This window comes from Corylus avellana, chromosome ca6 (genome assembly GCF_901000735.1).
Source record: "Corylus avellana chromosome ca6, CavTom2PMs-1.0".
Lineage (NCBI taxonomy): Eukaryota > Viridiplantae > Streptophyta > Magnoliopsida > Fagales > Betulaceae > Corylus > Corylus avellana.
The window spans coordinates 22862509-22881247 of record NC_081546.1 but is presented as its reverse complement, the minus strand read 5'-3'; the positions used below and the strand labels follow the sequence as shown (position 1 = coordinate 22881247).

Below are 18739 nucleotides of genomic sequence, written 5' to 3'. Positions count from 1 at the left end.
ACCGATAACTATTGGTTACGGTTAATATCGGTTCGGTTAAAATCGGTAATCGGTCGGTAATCAGTAATCAGTTAATCTGCCCACCCCTAATGCTAACATGTTTATCGGGTGATATCATTAATTTATACTCTTAGATGCAATAATATTGAATTCTCTAAACTTGAAATAAATTATTCTCAACTTCATTTAAAATTAAAAAATTAAAAAAAAAAAAAAAAAAAATCGTTCTCGATTTCATTTAAAATGAGAAGAATCTTTTTTCGGATCCCTAAGGATATTTTTTGTGTTTGAACTTTAATGGAAGTGTATATATATATATATATATATAGTCTTCTGATTTCATTGTGTACGAAGAACTGGAGCCATCAGACATGTTTATTTAGGGCCTTAAATCACTTAAGAAAATTTGAGCAAACCATTAAATTCCATACCAACCACTGAAGCTAGTAGCTGGCTTTCGTACACATTTTCAGTCTCTTGAGTAGTTTTGAAATTGATTAAAAGTCCTACTTCTATTTCCAATTTAAAAAGTGTGATTTAAAAATAACTTTAAAATGTGTAATTTGAAAATATAATTTATTTTATTTTATTTTTTTTAAAATGCAATTGAGAGTTTAAAAAAATTAGAGTTTGACCTTTAAAATTACAGTTTAACTTTTAAAATAATATGTTTTAAAAAAAGCTGAATCAAGCTAAAGTTCTTTGAGTAGTTTCAGTTGGGGTTGTCAAATTTATGATTGAGGTATGGGTATCCAAAGACATTCCTAGACTATTAGAATATGTTGAGTGCTGAATTAGGGTGCGTTTGGCATGTTTTCATAGACAAAAAGTACGATTTTAAACCAAATAAAAAAATGATTATTTGGGATTGTGTTTTTTAAAAATTGCAATTTAAAAACATAGAAAATCTGTATTTTCAAATTGCAGCTAATGAGGTGATTTTTTTAAAACGCACAATTTTAAAAGCTAAATTACGATTTTAAAGGTTAAACTATGATTTCCCAAATGCTTAATAGCATTTTTTAAAAAAAAAAAAAAAATCTCGCATATTTTAAAATTGCTATTTTTAAATCGTATTTTTTGAAATCTAAAACCTAAACAAACCCTCACCAGCTAGACTTATTCTTTATAGTTAGAATATAGCCAAAATACAGGGAATGCTCAAAATTAATAAAATCCTATTTATCATTGATTGAACAAGAATGAAGAGTAAATGGATTAATCATATAATTTATCAAGAATAATATATTAACAAAACTTGAATACAAAAATTTTACTAGTAATCTTGAATCTTAAAAAGCGAGAATAATTATTTTAATATAAAAAATTATTATAATAATATTAAAATTAAAAAACATCTCATTTTAACTTTTTACCTTAAACCTCAATTTATATTGAATCATGCTTTTGTTAAGTTACTATTTATTGAACTTTTCAAAGTTATTTTAAAAAGTGGAAAAAATCAAATTTAGTTCTTAGATTTTTAAATTATATATATATACTCTTCATCAATCTACCGTCCAATTAATTAATTAATAGTATAATATTTTTATCCAATTAAATAAGATAAATGTTACGAGTCGATATTTTCTCTATATTTGGCTCATCTTATTTTACAAATAAATCATTAAAGTTGTGGACTAATTATATTATCTCTACATAAGGTAATGGTGGACCTCACAATCAAATTGTTAATTTAGTAAATTTGTAGGAAAATATGAGTACTACCAAATGTTAATACGAATACACCATTAAATTTATAAGATCTACATGTGGGTTTAGGAGATTCAATGATAAATTTTAAAATATATATATATATATATATATATATATATATCTTAAGAAAAATGTTTCATTGTATTTTGGCTTCTATTTCGCCATACGTACATCTTCGTTGAGTTGTTGTCTGTGAATGTGATGAGTGACGTACGTTTTGTTGGAAAATGAAGAGAGAGAGAGAGAGAGCCGACTTATTGTACGCCGGGAACAGCAAAATGGTTAACATGAAATGGATTAAAATGAAATATGAAAAGATGTTTTAATTCCTCGGCATTCTCTCTTACAAACTTTTGCTTGTTTCAGTGTGTCTACGTATCCTCTCAGCGTCTGCACCAGATATCATATCAGACATACTCGGATTTGGAGAGAGACAGACAAACGTACGTACAAGAATTCTCACTTTCATCCTTCTTCCTTCTTTGTTTTCCCTCTCACGCAATTGGAATAAGATATTATTATTATTATTATTATACTTGTTTTTGAGGGAAGAGTCAAATGCAACAATAACATATCTAAAAGTTAGTCAACTCTCTGCCTAAAACGTGTGGAAAAATGAGCTTAACTTCATCTCAGATTTCTGCCCTTTTGGTTTACTCGTTTTTTTGCATTGCACTGTGTCTTTTGAATTAGGATCTCCCCATTTCATTTGAACATAATTATATCCAGTTAGTTATAGTAAATATATATTTTTATTCACTCAAAAAGTGAAAAGACAAAAATACTCATCAACTATAACTAACTGAATATTATCCAGTTCATTTGAACTTGAGAGAATTCTGTTCAGGATTTGATTATGATCTATGGGTTAAACCCATGGTTGTAATTAAATTTGTCTAACCATGGGTTACAACATAGGTGTCAAGGTTATAATATATATATTTTGACATGTGCACACAAAAAAGAAGAGTGAGAATTTGAACTAGTGACCTCTTTCATGAAGTGTGGTTTCCAGTCGATTGAGTTACCCATTGAGAACTGTCAAGGTTATAATTAATCTTGATACAAAATCATCGAGATTTTTTTTTTTTTTTTTTTTTTCCCTTGGTTACCATAATTAAGCATATATATATATATCAACACAATATAACCAAATAACGGTTTGTGTGTGAGTTTAAAACGGTGCTTGAACATGAGTGTGAATCGTGTGATGAAAAGTTTATAAAAATAAATAAATAAATAAAATAAAGCTTTTGTTTGAAAACCATAGTATATATGAACACACTTTTCTTTTCAAAACCATTCATCCCAATCCAAAACACAATGCATACAATCAAGGGTTAGTCTTAGGAAATAAATACAAAAGAAGACAATGAGGTTGTTGGCAAACTCAATCAGCAAAATATACTGTATTCAACTCCCATTGAAAAATCCAAAACGCATGCCCGCAACATATCTTCAAGTATCTCAATAGTATTCTCTGACTGGTGGTCAATTTGTGGGCGGAATGCATTACTGAATTTCATTTAAAACCCTGTCTCATTTTGCAAACTTTACCAAAATCTCGAAGTAAATCAGTGGTTACTATCCGACATAATAACAGTTGGCACTCCATGCAATCGTACTATAAGAATAAGAGCTTGACTCTTATTTCTACTTCCATGTTTTCTTTTTGCTACTCTTTTTGAGTTCATTAACAACCCCCTTTTATTTTCCATGTTTTCTTCCTTTGTTAATGCATTTCGACAACATATATAAATTCAGCTAATCAAGCCATTCAAGATTCTGTCGGTTCCAAATTATGGTACTGCATGTTTAAATCACCTTGCCACTATGCTGAATATATTTTCTCAAATGCATTAATTTATCTCTTAAATGCACGTCATAAAACATGAAGATCTAGACAGATTTACATCCAAAGTAAGTTGGAAAGGAAAATGAATGTCATTTGTCTGTATGTTCTTGCGACATTATGCATTTCCAGCTTGAATGCCTGTCAAATGTTTCCTCACCTTATAGTTGCATGTTTTCCATATTATGTTACAATAAGATCCAGTAATTCATTACAACTGGTGCAGGACATTGGCCTCTGCAATTGATTAGCTCTATAAATGATATGCTCCAACTGTTAATTTAATTTTTATTATTAATTTGACAAAGACAATTAGTAGAACTCAATGCCCATTTTGAGGCCCATTTTGCAAAATACAAAAAAAAAAAAAAATGCCCATTTTGCCACTTAAAAATAAATGAAAAGAAAATTGAGGCCTGCTAGTTCATAAATTATATGTAAGTACGTAGCATACTCTTTCTTTTTCTTATTTTTTTTTTTAGTTATTATAATTACTAGTATGTATATAGTATTTTTGGGGTTTTATATGAACCGAAGATATAAGTTGATGACACACCGTGCTCCGGATCTATAATGGTTGCAAGATGAAGAACAAAGAGGAATTAAAGTGACCAATTAGAAAAAGTCACCCTCCTCCTGTAGTCCAGCTAGGGTCAATCTAATGCGCATGCCTAAATCAATAAAAAAATATTGGCTATGATATCTTTTAACAAAATGGTGGATTTATAAGATGAGATGAAGAAAAAAAAATATTAATACCAATCATTTCTCTTAACAAAATGCCAATAACTCTTGGTACTCCGCTGAGCCTGCCAATTATTCCTGGTAAGTTTGGCCGGCATTGATGTTATCGGGCTTGACCGAGTAGTGATTCTTGTCGTGGCTGGGCCTTGATGAAGATGATACCAAAGATGGGCCCTGGCCCATTAACTTTGAAAAGCCTGGTTCAGAATTCTGAGGTTTACTATATATATATATATAGTACAGAACACTGTGGAAGAGGGAGATGAAGAGAGGAAGGGGGGCCAGAGCAGAGGGTGCAGTAGAAATAGACAAGAGATTCCGACAATTCATAAACATATGCGTAGTCGAAGAGGCCGACCACACGAAGCTTGCATTGCATTATTATTCATTGTTGTTTATCGCAGGCTGTGCCTCTCTAAGCTGTCTTTTTCATAAATTCTGTTTCTTCCTATTTTCTATCTCTCTCTCTCTCTCTCTCTCTCTCTCTCTCTCCCATGGCCATCATGTGATCACTGTTCTATTTAAAACAGTAAAATTAAATTTGTTTTTTTCTGCATGTACGCACCGACAAAATAGTTGTTGCATGTACGTAATACAATATCATTGACAGAGAGTACGTTCGTGTTAATTAATAGGAATAAATGCAAAATTGGTACTTGTAATTGGTCTAATTTATAAATCACTCTATGTAGTTTAAAAAATAATTTATAGGTCCCTAGGGTAGGCCAAAATAACATTTTACTCCCTGAATTCATTTTCCGTTAAAAGATTTAACAGAAACCGTTACTTTGCCACATCACACCCAATAAAAATAAGACATATGTTCTTTTTTATTTATGCTTTTAAAAAATGACAAATAATCATAGGGGAAAATGAAGACGACAGCGGTACAAGGGATATAGAGAGATTAGATTTATTTAATTTGACGTGGAGTGTGTGTTGAAACCTCAAAATGACGTGGAAAAGTTTATTTGTCATTTTTTAAAAGCATAAATAAAAATGAACACGTGTCTTATTTTTATTAGGTGTGATGTGACAATGTAACAGTTTCCATTAAGTCATTTAACGGAAAATGATTTCAGAGAGTAAAATGTTATTTTATCTTACCCTAGGGACCTATAAATTATTTTTTAAACCACAGGGAATGATTTATAAATTAGACAAACCACAAAGACCAATTTTGCATTCGTCCCTAATTAATAAATATAGAGATAAAGTGAGTAGTTAAAGTTACTCTCCTTCAAATAACTTTTTATGATGAGGTTATTTTCAAAAACTATCAATTATTTAAAAAAAAATATTGAAACTACTCATTTTAAAAAAGACTTTTCAAATATCAAAACTACCCTCTTCGTCAATTTGATGCAATGTACCATTTTCGTCAATTTTTAGACTTTAAAAGGAATAAAATGACCTTTATACCCCTAACATCTTTATAAAATTTCAAATTAAAGATTTAAACAAATCAAAGGGTAATTTAGTCTTTTTAGTGGTTTCTGTTAGGGTTTAACGGCAAAAATTAATGGAGGAGTCAATTGCATCAAATTAAAAGTTCATTGATGAAATTGAGAGTTTTTTAAATTTGAGAAATCTTCTCAAAACGCTTCATAGTTCAGAAGTTCTAAACGAAATTATCAAAATAAATAAATAAATCTCCATGGCTAACATAATTGTTTTCCTATCCGGCTATCCCCACTCTGTTGCGAGAGTTTTCTCCTTTGCAGAGAATCTCCAGATGGCTTAGCTAGGATTCCATTGTAGGTGCAATTTTCCTGCGGCCCATGGATTTGCCTTTTTCGATAGGGCTAGGGTGTCCACATTGTTAGCCTGAGCCCATTATTTAGCGGAGGTATTTTCTGGTACATAAACTTTTATTAGGACATGACACAAACTATGTTTTTTGGGCCTACCTTAAACCTCTTTTCATGGCATATGTAAATGGTTTGGGGACTAAATGGTTCTAGCTAGCAGTAGGATTAGGATAAGTGTTCAGAGTTTAAAAATTGTCCATCTTTCGGCCTTTTGTTGGCCAAATTATTATTTGGTCTGTTGTTAGACCTTTGTTGACCGAGACCGATTTTTTGCTCTTTGTTCGCCCAATGTTTTCGGCCTTTGTGGTATTGTTTAAAACTCAATTTAAGCCTACGGATGGCATAAATTTTGGTCCATAGTTTGCCCATTTCTTTGTTCGGCTTTTTGTGGTATCGTTTAAACCCATGACAATTTTAGCTCATAATTGGCTCTTATTTTCAGTCATTCGTTGGTTTTTATTTTGGCCTATAATTAGCCATTTTATTGTTATTTAAAGTACATCTTTAATTACCGTCACGGTTGAAATATATTCTCTAACAACTACAAGCACTCCTAACAGGCAATACATACATATAAGTGATTAGCAGTTATTAACCATTTCTGCTTATCTAAAACTGTACCGCTCTAAGTAATAGTAGTTTTTTTCAACTGCCCACAAAAATAATTTTTCAATTAAGGACTAGCGATTAATAACCGTTCACTTGTACGCTCCTAACTAATTCGACAACACGTAGTATATTTCATGCTCTTTTCAATATACCATTGCATCCTTTGCAGGTTGCATCACAAAACTTTGATTTCATGAACAACTTGTGTCACTACAATTACGAGCTTGGCCTCCAAACATTAACATACTTTTCAAAACAAATCACAAAGAATCTTTTCCAAAAACAAAATATGTTACATATAATTTTTTTTTCTTAAAAAAAAAAAAAAAAAGAACAGCTGTTGGTTTGGTGGGAACTTGCCCAATGGTTGTGGTGGTGGCCACTAGACGGATCTCACTGTCAACATATTATAGTTAACACCACCATAGGGTTGGAGACTTGGAGGCCTTGTGATGGCCACAAAATCACCACAATGGTGGCGGCCACCAATCTAGAGCCAACAACTCTTTTAAAAATTTTGTATTTAAAATCTTTTACTTTTTGGGAAATGCTTATTAGTTATTTTAAAAAATATATATATATTTACAACTTTATCATATAAATTTTTTTAATAAATCCAACGTACAATAAATAATTCTCAATTTTTACTTTTTAAAACTTAAACATTACCAAATCAATTGAAATTTTTTTTTTATTTTGAAAAAAAAAAAAATAGGGTTACTCCTCCTTTCAAAAAAAAAAAAAAAAAAAAAAAAAAAAGGAGAAAGTTGTCGAAATCAGCAATGATATATATCTCCGCAAAGTTTGACTACCAGTTTTGTCATTTGCTTATTCCTTGAAAATAGATTTTATTTTTCTATATACTGTTTGAGTGTTTGTGTCCGTTAGCATACATATTATTTTATAATTAAATAATAGTATAAGGCCTTAGATCTCTGTAAAGCCCAATTAGGCGACAACAATTCCAATGGCCCCGAAAAACGATGAGCATTTTTGTTGTGTTGTGGGGTCACAACTAAACCACTAAAGTAACTGAATGACCGTTGCTCAACGTGCATGTTCAGCATCACAACGTTGAAACCAGCTTCTTTTTTTTCTTTTTCTTTTTCATTTTTTTTCTTAAATTTAGAAGAAAAAAAATACTACTTTTCACTTATATATATATATTATTCATATTATTAAAATATTACTTAGGAAAAATATAAAAAAGCCCCCTAAATTACCAGCCGTTTTCGATTTAACCTCTTAATGTTTCAAAAGTGATAAAGTAGCCCCCCAAACTACCAAATTATTGCATTTTAGCCACTCCGTTAGTCAAAACCGTCAGTTTGGACGGAAACTGAAAACGACATCGTTTTGTTGGGGGCTACTTTATCACTTTCTGAACATTAAGGGGCTAAAATGAAAATGGCTGATAGTTTGGGGGGCTTTTTTTATATTTTTCCCAATTTTTTTTTTTTTTTCATAAAAGGGCATTGTAGTAATTTACCCATACCAAAACGACGTCGTTTTGCAATCTCCGTTCAAACTGACGGTTTTGACTAACAGAGTGGTTAAAATGCAATAGTTTAGTAGTTTGAGATGCTACTTTATCACTTTTGGAACATTATGGGGCTAAATCGAAAACGGTTGATAGTTTGAGAGGCTTTTTTATATTTTTCCCATATTACTTATTTACAAAGTAATAAACTTTTTTTACTTATCACCACAATTTTTTACAAAATTCTAACAGAATTTTTTTTTTTTTTTTTCAAACTCAGCTTTGAGAGAATTATTTTTCAAACTATCAATTTTTCTATTTTATTTTTTTAAAAAAAAAAAACATACTTATCCTTCTCAAATCATTACTATATTGTTAATATTTTTCAAACTATCAATTGTATCAATATCTTGTATAAACTACTAAAAAATGTCAATATCGTCCAAGGCTAGTACAAGACAAAAATAAAAAAATTTCAATAAGACAAAAATATATATATAAAAAAGAAGAAGAAGAAAAAAAAAACCAAGGCCTATTGTTTATCTTTCTTCCTTTTTTTTTTCTTCAATTTTTTGTTTTTATTTTTACTTTTGGAAAAAAAAAAATTTATAGATAAAATTTAACATATATATAATTTAAATTTTCTCCAAACAAACCTACTCCTATAAGTGTCAAGTGTCATATCTCACATATATATTTTTAATATTTTTATCAGTCATTTATTGTTATTCTATTAAAGTAGAAACTCAAACATTAATTTTTTTTAAATTCAAAAAATATTGAATAACATTCTCAATTGTTAAAATATGGAAAAATTTGTTCAAAGCCAATTGAAAAAAAATTGAGAAATGCTAGAATCTAATAAAACCCTTACATTTTGCTCATCAAAATCTTAGGTAACAAAATGTTATTTGCCAAATTAATGTAAAAGAATACATAGTCCAAATTAATGACAAATAATACTTAGAGTTTTATTAGATTCTACGTTAACTCAAAGAAATTTGTGTCCTTTTGGTATTATGGGTGGCTAGTAGTAGTGTACTTTTGGACAAAGTTGTGAAATGGGAAGCATGTTCATAAATAATTGATGAATTGAGAGGAAAACAGCTAAAAACTTGCAGGAGTGCAGAGTGATCGGGTACCACCACTTAGCCTAGAACAGCCGAACAGGGAACAGCAAAGTGATTCCCTAGGCACGTGAATGCTTCTTCTTTTTTCTGGGATGCCAACAAACCCTCTCCCCACCATCTGACAACATCGAGAACTGCAAAGCTTCCTACGTCATCAGTATCTCGCTCTCCCAAATGCACTTCCATTTACTCAAATCTCTCACTTTTACCCCGTCCCTTTGTCAATGGATTAATTTAAGGGCTAAATATTTCAGACTCATAGGGTTTCTCAATTTTTTTTTTTTGTTTTTTTAGAATTTCATTTTTATTACAGGAGGTTCTTGTGATTTTGATAATAAACCAAATTAATCATCCGTCAGTTAATTTAACGAAATTCCACGTGGATCAATCAAATGTTGGCAAGTAGCACTTACTAATTTTTTTTTTTTAAAAAATGTATTTTCTAAAAAAAAAAAAAACTAAAAAATTAAAAGAAAAAAGATTGGGGGTGGCCGAAACCACCCCCAACCACCCCCAATGGGTACTAGGGGTGGCCGAGCCACCCCTAGTGGGTACTGGGGGTGGTTTCGACCACCCCCTTGGGCTCCAAGGGGGTGGCCAAGCCACCCCCATCCGGCCAAATGGGGATGGCCAGGCCACCCCCATGGCCAAAGGGGGTGGCCGAGCCACCCACCCCCAAAATGGCCAAGGGGGTGGCTCAGCCACCCCCAATCTATTATTTTTTTTTTTTTAGAAAATACTTTTTTTAAAAAAAAAATTAAGTAGATACCACGTGTCAACATTTGATTGGTCCACGTTGAATTCTGTTAAGTCAACTAACGATAAACTAACAGAGGACTAACTTGGTCTATTATCAAAACCACATAGACCTCCTGTGATAAAAATAAAATCCTAATAAAAAAAAATAAAGTTGTGAAACCACAAGGACTAATTTAGTATTTAACCCTTAATTTAAAAAGTTAACAAAATATTGTTACCTGAAAAGTAATAAAAAGTTTTATTTATTTATTTATTTTTTTTAAAGAAGTACTAACTTCATTGTAACAATAGAACAAGTTACAGGGAAATGAAAAGACAAAATAAAAATAAGAGAACACAATAACTCAATTAAGATAAATTAGGAGCATCTCATAGTCATGAAGGAAATTCAGAAATGTGAAAGTAATTTGAAAATGTAGCTTTTGATGACCGCGGTCTACTATGATAGATAAAATTTTTAAGAGTAAAAGAATCCCTATAAACTTAGATCTAATCCGACTTTCAAATAAGCCAAATAAGCTAAGAGATGACAACTTAGATCTAGTCCAGCTTCCAAGGAAACCGAATAGACTAAGAAGAGCAAGAGCAGCAGAAAGGGAATCTCCAACACAGACAATGAGTTTGAAACCCAAACAGTTCGGACAACATAAAAATACATAAAATAACATAAATAACTCATAAAACAACAGCTTCAACAGAGGAGAGCTTCGTGAGGATATTGTTTAGTGCGTGAGATCCACGCATAGGAGCATGTGGTCCACGCTTCGACACGTGGATGTCGGGGGGAGGTGCGGATGAGGGCGTTGGGAAGCTGAGTTGTTGATGAGGGCGGTGGCATAGCATGTTGCAGGTTGGAACTGGTGGAGAAAGAAATATCTGATTTTGAAAAAACCCATATTCGAAACTTCACAGATTCGGCCGGCGACATGGTGGAGAAGGCAACTGGCAAGGAGGGAGGTGTGGCCGGCATGTGGGAAAGACTGTGGCTGCATTTTTTAGAGGATTAGGGCTAAATTGTCAAAGACTATGATAAAGTCTTATAAGAGACTATAAATTTAGAAAAAACTCTAGAAAGAAAAGAGTTATCATAAAGAGAGAAACTCAATAATCAGAAAAGCATAGAATAGTAAGTGTGGGGGGAGCAGGAGGGAAACCAGTTATGGTTTACCATCCTCCTCAAATAGAAGATTTGTTTTCAAGAAAGAGAAGATAGCGACTTTTTGGCTCCTCCGATATGAAATCACAGATTTAGGAAGCATGTAATAAATAGTGATCGTTGTTATATACAAATTAAGAATGTGGGAGAGTTTAAAAAAAAAAAAAAAAAACTCTATTACCAAACGGACCCACAATGGTCTTAATATATCTCGAGCAGAAGTAATCAAAATAACTAAAAAAAAGAAAAAAACATAAATTATTATTTTCTTTTATATACACTCTAATATGGTTTTTATTTTGCTGTTTTTTTAAATATTCTTTTGGGTGGAAGGAAGAAGGAACAGGTGAGAGAGTGAAAGAAGCAAAAAGCAGAAAAAAAAAAAAAGAAAATAATAAATAGGGTGAATAGTGAATAAGTAGAAAATAGCCTCCAATCTCCATTTGACACATCACCATTTTAAGAAAATTGCAAAAAATTAAAGTGAGAACAAAAATAACAAATCAAAATGAAAAAAGAAAAAGACCAAAAACTCCTGCACCCCTACCGCCAAACTTAGTCTTGGGTCCAGCGAGACCCACGCCGTGGGTCTAGTGTGACCCGCCTAAAAACTCGTTTGAAACCATCGTGACCCGCCTCACAACCCGATTCTAATTCCACACAACCTGATTTTAATGCTTCAAAACCCGTTTCTAATGCTTCAAAATTTGTTTTTAAATTCAAAACTAAAACCTAAAGGTAGAAAGTTAACCCTTTACGAATTTTATCACTTTAAAGGCCGGAAAAAAGCAACTCCAGCGCCGAAGAAGGGTCAGAGAAGGTGACTCACGACCAAACCCATGGGTTTGGGTCTGGCCGTGACCCACCCCACGGGTCTGGCATGACTCGCCACCCAGCCACTAACCTTTCTCTATTGAGCTTAAAATGAGCTCAAATATAGTGTGTGGGGTGGATGATATTTTTGTGGAGTTTTTTTGTTTTTTCTTATATGACAGTTTGTGATTAGAGGCTGTAAAAATAGCCTTTTAAGGCTCATTGGGATTGGTTTTCTCATTTTTAATATTCTTATTTTTTTATATCACAGCAATTGCATTTTATTATTATTCAAATAAAAAAAATCAATACAAAACAAATTTTTTTTTTACACTTTTCTATATCAAATATTTTTACTTTTTTTACACATAAATCAAATCATACTACAGTTTAAAAAAGACCAATGCCAAACAACCCATTGTTGCTACCGTAAAAAAAATAAAAAATAAAAAATAATAATAATAAAAAGAAATATGTACTCTATGAACATAATAAATAACTTATAATAATAAAAACTAACTATTAGGAATCATTTACCTTACCTTACCTTACCTGTCACGCTGGAGATGCTCATAACTTGTTTAATCATATTGGACCACAATTCAACCTGCTGTCTTTCACATTTGAAAAAATCTACCTGCTCTGCAGGGTTACTGTGTACCTTCCATAACGCCTCCTTTTTTTTCCTTTATAAAAAGTCTACTTAACTTAGCTGTTGGAGGATATCGAGAGGCAACCCACTTTCTTCCTGCAACTCTTTTCCACTCTTCATCGATCCCCTCCAGCTTCACCCATGGCTGCGTTCTTCAGATCCCTCCTTGCTCTCCTCCTCTCCTCCCTCTTCCTTTCCCACATCCCAGGTACAATCATCTCTCTCTCTCTCTCTCTCTCTCTCTCACATTTTATTGTTTCTCTGGTCTTAATATTGTAGCCACCATTTATATTACTCTTACCGAACAATGCCACTCCATTTTTGTGCCTATCCTTCATTTTGAGCCACTCAGACACACAGAGAAGCACAAGGAGACACAGACCCAGAAACAGTTTTTCTTTTTTCCTAACAATGCCACTCCATTTGTGGAGAAATGCTCCAGTGCATTCTCCTAACCATAAGCATCTTAATGTTTTTTTTTTTAAAAAAAAAAAAAAATTTAAGACACATAGATGGTGAGTGGATGGTTAGGAGAATGCACTGGAGCATTTCTCCCATACGTGTCTATTTTAATTTTGTTCCGACTAGATTTTTGAAACATTATACAGAGCGCTCTTTCCACACGAGTCGAGATGTTATCTTAGATTTGTGCTTCATTAAGCATCGGGTTGATCCATTTGTGTGTTTATTCCAGTTTTGTTCCGACTAGATTTTTGAAACATTATATAAAGCGCTCTTTCCACACGAGTCGATATGTTATCTTAGATTTGTGCTTCATTAAGCATCGGGTTGATCCCGTGCAAAGCGCTTCCTTTGTACAGATTAAACAAAATTTGTTCTTTGGACTTTTTTCAAAAAATTATTTGCATTTTCCATTAGTGTGCTTATTTTCTCATTATTTTGGGCACAGGTGAGGTGTCAGGCACAACTATAACCATGTACAACAAGTGCAGCCACCCAGTGTGGCCAGGGATCCAACCCGGCGCAGGAAAGCCCATCTTAGCTCGCGGCGGCTTCAAGCTCCCGCAAAACAAGGCCTACACCCTCCACCTCCCCGCCCTCTGGTCCGGCCGCCTCTGGGGCCGCCACGGCTGCGCCTTCGACGCCACCGGCCGCGGCCGTTGCGCCACCGGAGACTGCGGTGGATCACTCTTCTGCAACGGCATCGGCGGCACCCCGCCGGCCACCCTCGCCGAGATCACCCTCGGAAACGACCAGGACTTCTACGATGTCAGCCTGGTGGACGGCTACAACCTCGCCATCTCCATCACCCCCTCCAAAGGCTCCGGAAAATGCAGCTACGCCGGGTGCGTCAGCGACCTCAACATGATGTGCCCGGTGGGTCTCCAGGTCCGGTCACACGATAAAAAGAGCGTGGTGGCGTGCAAGAGTGCTTGCTTTGCTTTCAACTCTCCCCGTTACTGTTGCACCGGCAGCTTCGGAAGTCCTCAGGCGTGCAAGCCGACGGCGTATTCAAGGATTTTCAAGGCCGCTTGCCCCAAGGCATACTCTTATGCTTACGATGATCCCACCAGCATCTCCACTTGCACCGGCGGAAACTATTTGGTCACCTTCTGCCCTCACCGGCGCTAAACCATCAGTATTATTATTATTATTATTATTATTATTACTATTATTATTATACTCCTAGAGTATTTGTGGGTGATGGGTCTTGTAGTTGTATTGCAATATCAAAGCAAAAAGGCAGGGATTCGGCGGAGAAGAGAAGGGCATTTTGGTAAATCGCTTTAGCACTTCTCTATGAGCTGGAAAGCTTTCCCATTTGGGGCTCCAACATCAATCAGCCGTCCTTGTCATAATGCAACCCTAGAGTAACTTTTATTTCTACTGCGCATATCTTGAAGGAAGTCTTGAACACTTTTAATAGATATAGAGGATTCCTATTTACCGTATTACCATCTTATCTCTATGCATTATTTTCACTTTATTTTACTTTTTAATAATGCCCGATTTAAAGATGGCTTTGAGCATTTACAGAAGAGTAATTCTTTTAATTTTATTTTGAACACAAGTCCATCTTAAGCTTGTTTAATTAATTAATTTATTTTTTATATAAAGTAAATATCATGATTTTTTTTTTTTTTGTAAATTCATATTAATCATTTGTTAAGTAATTATTATTAAAAATTAATTGTTTAAATTAATTAAATAAATTTGACTTGAATATGAAATTATCTAATTTCGAGTTTATAAGTATATATATAAATTCATTATGCACATACACAAACATGCACACTCAAAACACATATATTCATGCACACTCGTAAACACACTTACACAACTCTTTAAAACTTAAACTTCCAAGAATAATTCAAGTTATATCTATCATATTAGGAACATAATTTTGTTTTACTTTAGATGGTCTTATTACAAAATTAAAATAATACTAAAAAGATTTATAAAAGTGAAGTTATACGCGCTTATAGAAGCTTATTTATGCTTAGTCGAGTTTATACGAGTATGTCTTATTTAATATTCAAGCATATTATTGTGATCACCATTCACGAACAACTTATTTATTTTTTGAACCGAGACCGAATTGAATTTATTTTTGGGAAAATACATTTTACTCTCCTAAATTATCCACCCATTTGCACTTTGACCTTCAATGTTTAAAAAGTGACATTTAACCTTCCCAAACTTCCAATTGTTACAATTCAACTATTCTAACTTTTTTTTATTCTTAAAATGTTCTCATCCTAAGTTAAAAATAAAATAAAAAATAAAGGGATGGCTGGCCACCCCAGTTGGGCCTAGGGGTGGCCGAAGCCACCTCTTAATTTTTAATTTTTTAAAAACTTGAGATGGGGCCATTTTTGGAAAAAAGAAAAAGAAAAAAGTATGGTCGAATTGCAATAATTTTGAAGTTTATGGGGGTCAAGTTTATTTTTAAAACATTGGAGGTCAGAATATAGATATGTGAATAATTCAAGAGGGTAAAATATATTTTTTCCTTTATTTTTTGAACCAAGACCAAATAATGTAACCAAGTCGATTCAAGTCGATTTCAGAAGCAATTGGGCTCATCTTACATAATTATAGGTGAGCCAACCCATTTGGTTATTTTGGGAGTCAAACAATTAAGAACTACAAAAATTCCTTTTCGGTAGGTCTCATCACTTTGCTGATTTTGTTTGGTGGGTAAACATCTTAATTTGTTGAATTCACTCAAAAAAATAAAAATTACAAATAAAAAACCAATAAAATTCTGATCATCTCCTTCCCATTTTTTATTCCTATTTTGTTTTCTAGTCTCGTTTTTCGATCATCTCTCACATTAGGCATATCCCTATTCGTGCATAGTGCAAAGCTAAGAGACACTTGCCCAACAGGCAGCACATGGCCAACGTCATGAGATAATTTCACCCATGAAGCTCAAAAGCTATTATATATTTCCAATATTCATCATTTTTAAATATTTCCTTGCAATGTCAAGATGAATTATCATTCATCTTGATTTATGCAACTTGGTTTATAGTTCTTAAATGTCAATTTATGTGTAACTTTGACAACTTCCTGTGTTTTAAATCCAACTTGTTCTTTTCACTTATCCTTTCAAAAGGCATATAAAATTTAACTCAAAAGCCAAGAGACATGGCCGAATAACTTTTATAAAAACTTAAAAGAGTCAAAAGCCATTTCCAAGCGAATCATGTTTAAATAATTCTTTGCTTAGTTAAAAAAAAATCAATATTTTTTAAAATAAAGGGGAAAATACACATTACTCATATGAACTATCCATCAATTTGCACTTTTAACCAAAATGTTTAAAAAGTAACATTTTATCTCTCCAAAGTATCTACCATTAACACTTGACTCCTATGAAGCACACTTTATCCATTTGAAGTATTTTGAATTGATACTTTATCCCATTGAGTTGATACTTTACCCCCCAAAACTTAGTTACTTCGGAAGGATAAAGTGTCAACTCAAAATACTTCAGGAGGTAAAGTGTACTTTATGGGATCAAGTATCAATGTCAGATACTTCGGGGGAGGGGATAAAATATCACTTTTGAAACATTGGAGTTAAAAGTGCAAATGGGTGGATAGTTTAGGGGAGTAAAGTGTATTTTCCCATAAAATAAAATAAATTTTAAACTAAAAATTTATATAAATTCAAAATATTCTATAAATCTTTGATATAAAAGCTAAAGACAAGGTAGATTATGGATTCATCCTGTAGTTTCCATAGTAAACAATCTTAAGAGGGGGAGAGGAACTATGGATGGAAATAATATGAAAGGATATATGGTGGGAATAATGTTGTTAGCGACATTTTTTCTAGCTTTGGTGCATGCAAAGGACCGTTCCATTCCGTTTTCCAATCTCCACCTTCCCCCAGCTCTCCGTCGCTTGCCACTTTCCACTCGACTTCTCTCTTTCTCTCTAGATAATGGTGGCAGACACTGAAAGAAGACAACAAGTGGTGGTTCAAAAGGGCAAAGAAAAGAATTTAAGAGATGCGAAAGAAACTGCCATAAGGAGTACAACAAATCGAAAAGGAGTGAACCTGAGGTTGCCTTGTCTCGTCTTGGTCGATGCATAGCAGACTGCGTACACTTATATGGCCTAATATTATAATTGTACACCAACCTCTCTCTCTCTCTCTCTCTCTCTCTACATGATGTTCCTCCAAAGAGAGACTCTATTAGGAATCAATATTTCCTAATATTTCATATTTACTTCTTGATTTTTATTTTTGTATTATTGTGATCTTTTCCTGATTAGCGTACTATTCTGATTTCATTTTCATAATTAGTAGTGGAATATTTTTGTTTTCCCAATATAACATATTTATGAATCTTTCTATGTGAACTTTTTTGATGCAGAATGACCAATTCATAAAAGAGAAGTACAAAAGCTGCTAGTTTCTATTCAATTCCTGAGGAAAGAAAGTAATAATGCAAAAGAAATGTCAACGAGCGAGAAGATTGCATTGGAGAGTACTGCAAAAGGAAGTAAGAAGATGAAGAATCCTCCATCATATTTTATGTTTTATGTTTTTGGTTTTTATCTTGGTTTGGCTCATTCAAAGGGTTTGTTATATAATTGTACTCGTAATTGTTTAGAGTCCGTGAGCAAAAATATTAGATCTGGTTAGTTTGCTCAAGATATCAAAAGGAAAACACACATTTCTAACATAATTAATTAGTCCCATAAATGTATTGTATTATCTTTGACATTCAACGAGTTAGATATGAACTTGGCCCTATAGTTGCTATGATTGGGTCCAATTCCATCATCTTTCCTTAGTTTGTATGACCCGTGATGTGGGATCTAGCAAAAGAAGACTGTCAAACAAAGCATATATATATCAGGTTTGGATAGAAGAAATTTCTCATTTTATCTATGATATTGTTTTGTTAAAGCAACATACTCTCTTTTAATTATGAGAAAAAATGAACGAAAAAGAAGAATTGTTATAAAAAAAAATGTATTAAAATTACATATATAAATTCCTAACAGACGGGTGAGATATAAATTTTTTAAAGTTCGATTCACTGAAACGAGAGTTTTTGAACGTTTGGGAGAGGGACATTGCAAAAGTGGTGGAAATTAAGGGGGTTAAGTGAAGTTCCCCCTTAATTTTAATATAATCCATACAACTTTGAGATGTAAACCGCCCAATGCAACCAGAAATTTAATCATGCAGCCATATGATACGCTCAGAAAGCAAATCACCAATCATGAAAAAGGGTGAAGGGTTAAATGATAAAATTATGCATTAGGAAAATCAAAGTAGCAGCCATTCAATGATCAAATATAAAATCAATACAACTACAAAATAATTCATGAACTTTGGACAGAGGGGAGAGCCGTTTGTCTAAGAGAGGCCATGCTTCACAAGTTGTGGAATAGAATATGAGAATTGTTTGGATCGAGAGAAAACTGAGAACAAGTTTGTATTTAGAAATTTAAAATATTTGGGATTGGGGGATCCATTAGCAAGCTTGGATGGAGGAGTTTGCCTTCAAACTGTGACCTCCAACACCA

General features: G+C 33.1%; 1 protein-coding gene across 1 annotated transcript; it reads left to right on the top strand.

Moving 5' to 3' along the window:
• The first annotated feature begins 12752 nt into the window (after window positions 1-12752).
• Window positions 12753-14635, top strand: LOC132184120 (thaumatin-like protein). Its single transcript, XM_059597627.1, has 2 exons — window positions 12753-12930; window positions 13633-14635. The coding sequence occupies exons 1-2, from the start codon at window positions 12864-12866 to the stop codon at window positions 14313-14315; spliced, it is 750 nt and encodes a 249-aa protein (XP_059453610.1). The 5' UTR covers window positions 12753-12863; the 3' UTR covers window positions 14316-14635.
• Window positions 14636-18739: the final 4104 nt, after the last annotated feature.